The sequence below is a fragment of the Rhinatrema bivittatum genome, chromosome 14 (assembly GCF_901001135.1).
Source record: "Rhinatrema bivittatum chromosome 14, aRhiBiv1.1, whole genome shotgun sequence".
Taxonomy (NCBI): domain Eukaryota; kingdom Metazoa; phylum Chordata; class Amphibia; order Gymnophiona; family Rhinatrematidae; genus Rhinatrema; species Rhinatrema bivittatum.
In genome coordinates, this window is record NC_042628.1 from 56,171,517 (window position 1) to 56,178,601 (window position 7,085).

A 7,085-nucleotide genomic window follows, 5' to 3' on the forward strand; every position below is an offset into this window, starting at 1 on the left:
AAACTGATTACTGGAATGTAGCACCCTGAGCAGGCTGACGTTCCACTATTGATATCTACACATTAAGGCAGAAGTATAGTACTAGCACATTTGAAAAAAAAATCTGCAAACAATTTAATCAAAAACATTTTACTCCCCCATTCTGATTTTGTAATTTAATTTGCAAGAGAGAATAAAGATTACAAATGTTTCTTTACAGCTCCCCTGTTATGCATTTAAGATAATTGGGGGTACTACTGTGCTGAGCATCATTAGAAACCTTTGCTAGAGCCACTTTCATCACTTATATTATGAATTACACTCTGTCTTTAAGGTCTATGAGTGGTGCTGTTGTTTCCTCTCTACTGCACAGTATTTAATGTCCACATGTCTCCTCTGCAATGGTGTATATTATGTCCACAGAAAATGCTTTGTAAGTTGTCCTCTGTCATACTGTATATATGTTCATAGCTAGTGCTATAGGTCTCCTCTGGCATGCTGTATGTAATGTTCATGGAGCTCTGCCTCCTGGGGGAACTTTTCCCCACACTCTGTGCACCTATACTGACCCCTATCCACAAGCACCAGCTTGCGCTTGATGATGCATTCGTGAATTGCCTCCTCCACATGGATCTGCCGGTGCCGGCGGAAGTTGGAGGACTGGGTGAAGCAGGTGCCACACTGAGGGCACTGAAAAGGCCTCTTCCCCCAGTCCGAGTACCTGAACTGCCTCTTCCCCAGGTGCACCAGACGGTGCATGTGCAGCCTGTCCAGCTGATTGAAGCCCCTGCCACACTGTTCACACCGGAAAGTGCCGTCCCTTGCCGTTGGCTCTTCCCCAGGCTCCGTGTGGGTGCGCTGATGTGCAATGAGTAGGCTGGATGTCTGGAATGACTCGCTGCACATAAAGCAGAGGAAGAGCGCCCCCTGCAGCTTCTCTTGCACAAAGTCTGTAGGGTGCTCCCGCTTCATATGCCGCTCCTTGAACTTTGCATCAGGGAAGGTGATGAGGCAGTGGAAGCACTGGGTGGATTCCAGGGGATCTGAAGAAGACAGAATGAAAGAAAAGAACCAGGACTCCTGACTTTATAAGAATACTGATTGCTCATACTTTGTAAAGCAGCATTTAATTTTTGCTTCGATCTGCATCTTTTTAAACTTTTGTCTGGTGCTTTGGTGTACATATTTGTACACAAAAATTAATGCCCCTGCTTTCTTAAAAACAAGAGCTGTTTCTTTAACAAGTTCATTTTTTGTTTGCTGGTTTTAACCTGCTCTCCTTTAGCTGCATCTGTTTTTTTTACCTATGAGATTAAACTGAAATATTGATGCCAACCAATATGTGCAGGAAAAAAAGCAAAATAGCAAAGCAGAAGCTGTAAACGTAACCAGAGGGAGAAGGTCCCCCCTCAAATCCTTTTGTAAATGAAGCCCTTACAACATTTCCATGCTAATAAAAAATACACACCAGATTTATCTAAACCCACCAAAATATTTTAGCTTCATGAGGAAACCATTCTATAAGCAATAAAATGCTTTATCCCCCCACATGCTCCCCCCCTTCTCCAAACAGTACTCACACTCTGCAAGACTGGGATGCGTTTCTTTACCATCCTTTTCTTCCTCACCATGCAGAAACTCTGAGTTAGCAACATCCCCAATGACACAGAATCCTTCATGCTCCCACTGGGCTGCTACAACGTTTGCTGGCAAGATATCACCTCTCACACAGCTGATATCCATCCCTGATAGGCTTTTCCCAGGAGTGCTCAGCAGGTTGTGCTCAGGATCTGTAACCTCAGACATGGTCCCTGAAAGGGTAAAAAAAAATATCAGTACAAAATGCTATCACCCTCCAGCGAGTTTTACTAAGAATTTATGGGAAACCTTTAAATATTTTGTAAACAGGGAAAAGAGATCAGCAGTACCTCCTATACAGGAACCTGAAATTATTTCTCTGCAGAAAGGATGGTGGCTATTTGAAGCAACTTATCAAGGGAGAGGTAGGGTGGAGACTGGGGTAAAAACTGTAGCTATTCAAAACATTCTGGGGTAGACAGAGATGATTCTCAGAAATAGGGGGAACAAGAGGCAGGCAAAGAGTATCCTTAGTCCAGAGTTTCCTAAATAGGCCCTGATGACCACATAACCAGTGAGTTTTGTAAGCTATCCACAATGAACATGCAGGAAAAATCTGCAAACCTGGGACGTTCAATATATCCAAATATATCTCCTGCATATTCAGTGTGGATTGCCTGAAAACCCGACTAGCTGTCAGGTCAGTAGGACAGATCTGAGAAGCCTGGGATGGGTACAGTTATAGGGCTGACAGCTCATCCAGAAGAGGCTGATCTAGTCCTGGTTTTTGCCATATATAGAATGTAGTCCTGTTTGTCTTTGAGAAATCAGAACCACAGCTCACTGCATGAGGTGGGGAAAAACTTGGTTTGGATCATCGCCCGGATGAGGTGGAAACGCTAGGCACAAAGGATCTCCAACATCAAGGGTGCAAGTGATAAAGCGCAAGATTAAATAGCGACTGCAATAGGCGAAGAGCCGGGCAGAGACGAGATTGGCCTGGAGGTGTTTATCTGCTCCCAGATTCCTTTTCTATGTGTAGGTGCTCCACTCGCCCCTAGCCCCCCAATCTGGAGGCTGCCGGTCAAGGGCGTCTGCCTACTACTGAACTTCCCACTCCATTACCGGTTCCCTCAGCACTGTTCCAGCGTTTGACTCCTTCCAAGTCGGGAACAGGCACAATGCAGGCCACCTAGCGGAGGGTCCTCTCCGGGCCGGGACGCTCCGCTGACGTTAAAAAGCGCCGCCTTTTGCCGAGGTCCTTCTCGAGGGCTTAACATCATGAGCGGTGTTAGTTGTGTCTGACCTGGCGCCTCTCAGGTATTCCCGCAAGCACCAGCCTGATCCATCCACCCTCCATCGCTCTATTCCTTTGTGTTTTAAGTTGAAGTTTCCTTAAACCTTCTCTTGAGATGAATTTCCCTATATTTGGACATAAATGGAACTTTTCGACTTCAAAACACAAAATATTATTGCAATGTAAATGACCTTTCTTCTAAGTTAACAATCACTATTCGTCTGGTGCGGGAAATGGGAATTAAATTATGTTGTAACTCTTTTCCCACTGATTTAACATAGGAAGGTAAGATGTATCATGTGCCCCCCCCCCCCGTGGAGTACAACATGAGAAATTATATTTCCTAATATGATTTATCTTCGGGTTCACAGCCTCTGGGAGATAAGGCAGGGTTCTGGTCACCACAATACCACAATTCTGTGCCCTTTCGAAACAACTCACTTGTGTTAACACAGACCAGATAAAATCATCACACCAGAATAAAAAATGATTAAACCTTTTACTAGGATTGTGTAAGTAGACAGTAAATCCAACCAAAACATTAAATGGGAGAAGAATGGTAGTGAAGTATGAATAAACTTGCATTTTTTTAAATTTTATATCAAGCAATGCAAAAATAACACTGGGTATGGCCTGTTAGCCAGATCAACCAACATACTCATATGGAAAGTAAAAAAAAAAAAGGAACTGTTAATAGAGAAAGGAGGGGGAAGGCAGTGAAATACACAACTTTCAAAAATTGTATTTACCCCGAGTACTGAAAAAATAAGGGGGGGGGGGGGGAGGACATCCACTTCAATGTCATCAGTTTGTAAAAGGTGCACCCTGTCCCAAACACAAAATTGTGTGGGGAAAAAAAAAAATTAGGAAAATGAAGAAGTCCCTCTTGATGGTGGAGCTTGCTAGATGACAAACCAAATAGATGACCACTGCAGTGTGTGAAAGGTCTCTCTCCTGGGGAGTTTCCCCAAATGGTTTACTTGGTACTAAATAGAAAGCAGGCCTGGTTTTAGTCTCTTCCAGAAAGACCATGGTCCACCATTTTTCTTTCCCAGCAAGGTTTTATGCTTGACTTTGGTTGAAAAGCTGAAGCAATTAAGATGAGATACTGAATTTGGGGAGAAAAGGCAAGGAAATAAACCTCTCTCCTCTGCTAAAATACTCTCTAGGCAAAGTTTAGATTACTTAACACAGTCTCTTAGAAGGGTGATCCAGCCATGTGCTCCTGGGCCTTGATATCTCTGGGAAGGAAGTCTCTCAGCTCTTAGCTCCTCTGTCCCTTGTGGGAATTTTACATGCTATGAAGCAAGAACAGCTGTCTGTCTCTCTTATTTCCTCAGAGCACAGACTTGTCTCTCCCTCTCGATAATTAGCGCTTCAGGAGAAGAACTGATTGCAGGGCTGCCAGATGCACTCCTTTCTTTCTGACTTCTGGCTCCAACTCCTGGCTATCCCTGCCCCCCACACACAGACAGAGCCAGGCAAATTGTGCCTGTTCATCTTAAATGGTCTCCCAGCATTCCTTTGACTTCCTCCTTTGCTGACTATCTAATGCTGTTCTCTGGGCAGGCTAAACAGTACAACCCTTTCCCAACTTGTTAACACTGTGAGTGCTGGATGCTGGTTCTTGCAGAACATTTGTCATTCACAGGACAGCACATGGGTTTTTGACGTATTTTTATATTACTTCACCTTGGCTGCTGGTGGCTTGCAGACTCTTCAGGGTTGAAAACCCCTTTTTGACAGGTACAAAACACATCACTCAGATCCAGACACAGCTTCAACACATGATAAGCTTGTGGGGGCAGGAACCTAGTTTATAGTAGCTTGCTACATGTCATATTGGGTCAGATCAAAAGTCCATCAAGCCCAGCATCCTGTCTGAGAGGCTTCTACGAAAACTAAAAAGTCATGGGATAGGAGGCGATGTCCTTTCGTGGATTACAAACTGGTTAAAAGACAGGAAACAGAGAGTAGGACTAAATGGTCAATTTTCTCAGTGGAAAAGGGTAAACAGTGGAGTGCCTCAGGGATCTGTACTTGGACCGGTGCTTTTCAATATATATATCAATGATCTGGAAAGGAATACGATGAGTGACGTTATCAAATTTGCAGATGATACAAAATTATTCAGAGTAGTTAAATCACAAGCAGACTGTGATACATTACAGGAGGACCTTGCAAGACTGGAAGATTGGGCATCCAAATGGCAGATGAAATTTAATGTGGACAAGTGCAAGGTGTTGCATATAGGGAAAAATAACCCTAGCTGTAGTTACACGATGTTAGGTTCCATATTAGGAGCTACCACCCAAGAAAGAGATCTAGGCGTCATAGTAGATAATACATTGAAATCGTCAGCTCAGTGTGCTGCAGCAGTCAAAAAAGCAAATAAAATGTTAGGAATTATTAGGAAGGGAATGGTTAATAAAACGGAAAATGTCATAATGCCTCTATATCGCTCCATGGTGAGACCACACCTTGAATACTGTGTACAATTCTGGTCGCCGTATCTCAAAAAAGATATAGTTGCAATGGAGAAGGTACAGAGAAGGGCAACCAAAATGATAAAGGGGATGGAACAGCTCCCCTATGAGGAAAGGCTGAAGAGGTTAGGGCTGTTCAGCTTGGAGAAGAGACGGCTGAGGGGGGATATCATAGAGGTCTTTAAGATCATGAGAGGTCTTGAACGAGTAGATGTGACTCGGTTATTTACACTTTCGAATAATAGAAGGACTAGGGGGCATTCCATGAAGTTAGCAAGTAGCACATTTAAGACTAATCGGAGAAAATTCTTTTTCACTCAACGCACAATAAATCTCTGGAATTTGTTGCCAGAGGATGTGGTTAGTGCAGTTAGTGTAGCTGGGTTCAAAAAAGGTTTGGATAAGTTCTTGGAAGAGAAGTCCATTAACTGCTATTAATCAAGTTTACTTAGGGAATAGTCACTGCTATTAATTGCATCAGTAGCATGGGATCTTCTAGGTGTTTGGGTAATTGCCAGGTTCTTGTGGCCTGGTTTGGCCTCTGTTGGAAACAGGATGCTGGGCTTGATGGACCCTTGGTCTGACCCAGCATGGCAATTTCTTATGTTCTTATGTTCTTATGTCTCCAACTGTGGCAATCCAGGTCACAAATACCCAATTGATCCCAAAGAATAGATCCATTCTTATTGCAAGAATAACCAGTGGGTTTCCCCAAGTCTACCAGGATAATAACGTTTTATGGACTTTTCCTTCAGGAACTTATAAATCCCATTATGCTAGATGCTTTTGACCACATCCTCCAGCAGCAGATTCCACAGCTTGATCATGGGGTAGATTTTAAAAAAGTACGCCCGCACGTACTTTTGTTCGCGCACCAGGCGCAAACAAGAGTACGCCGGATTTTAATAGATACGCGCATAGCCGCGTGTATCCTTTAAAATCCGGGGTCGGCGCACGCAAGGATGTGCAAAATCGGAGCGGCCTTGGAGGGAACTTTCCTTCCACCCTCCTGCATCTTCCCCTCCCTTCTCCTCCCTAACCCATCCCCCCAGCCCTATCTAAACCCCCCCACCCTTGTTCGAAAAGTTACGCCTGCCTGAGGCAGGTGTAACTTGTGCGCGCCGGCCGTGCCCCCGAAACGCCCCTGGGCCGGAACCATACCCATGGCCCCACCCCCGGATGATGTGCCGCTGCTACACGCCCCGGACACGCCCCCCCCCAGGAAAGCCCCGGGACTTACACACATCCCGGGACTTGCACGTGCCGCCAAGCCTATTCAACATAGGCTCGGCGCGCGCAGGGGGAACTTGGGGCAGGTTTTTGGGGGGTACGCACGTATCTTACGCACATACCCCTTTGAAAATCTGCCCCTATATGCATTGAGTGAAAAAATATTTTCTCCAGTTTGTTTTAAATCTGGTACTTGTTAGTTTAATGGAATGTACCTTAATCTTAGTACTATTTGAAAAGGAAAATGACTGTTCACTATTTATCTGTTCCAAACCTCTCATGATTATATAAATGTAGGGTCCTTTTGGGATCCCTACTAAGGAGTATAGTCTAGTAGCTAGTAGATGAATGTACCATATCTGCCACTGCACTACCATTGCATATTAGCAAATGAACCCTAGTGTCTGTGTGGATTGTTTGTAGATAGTTTCCTTATGTTTGTAGAGTGCAGATCCAAAGCTTTGACTGAGGATTTGAAATAAAGAGATCTATTTCAATGAAACATTAAGTTGATA

At 44.2% G+C, this 7,085-nt stretch overlaps 1 protein-coding gene across 3 annotated transcripts; it reads right to left on the minus strand.

Annotated features, from left to right (window-relative positions):
• Nucleotides 1-113: 113 nt before the first annotated feature.
• ZNF576 (zinc finger protein 576) lies at nt 114-2,800 on the minus strand. 3 transcript variants are annotated; one of them, XM_029577723.1, is made up of 3 exons: nt 2,683-2,800; nt 1,560-1,790; nt 114-1,022 (listed from the first exon to the last, which is right to left on the minus strand). In XM_029577723.1, the coding sequence occupies exons 2-3, from the start codon at nt 1,783-1,785 to the stop codon at nt 457-459; spliced, it is 792 nt and encodes a 263-aa protein (XP_029433583.1). In that variant the 5' UTR covers nt 1,786-1,790; nt 2,683-2,800; the 3' UTR covers nt 114-456. The 3 variants fall into 3 exon arrangements, with proteins under 3 accessions (XP_029433583.1, XP_029433582.1, XP_029433584.1); XM_029577722.1 differs by lacking the exon at nt 2,683-2,800 and adding an exon at nt 2,402-2,668; XM_029577724.1 differs by lacking the exon at nt 2,683-2,800 and adding an exon at nt 1,908-2,375.
• Nucleotides 2,801-7,085: the final 4,285 nt, after the last annotated feature.

What these genes read in the sequence shown, in the direction of transcription:
- ZNF576 (XM_029577722.1), bottom strand. Translation starts at nt 2,435, where the DNA reads ATGATCCAAACCAAGTTTTTCCCCACCTCATGCA. An exon ending in GTTTTTCCCCACCTCATGCA is followed by an intron (nt 1,791 to 2,401) that starts GTGAGCTGTGGT and finishes TTACCCTTTCAG; the next exon opens with GGACCATGTCTGAGGTTACA. An exon ending in GCATCCCAGTCTTGCAGAGT is followed by an intron (nt 1,023 to 1,559) that starts GTGAGTACTGTT and finishes TGTCTTCTTCAG; the next exon opens with ATCCCCTGGAATCCACCCAG.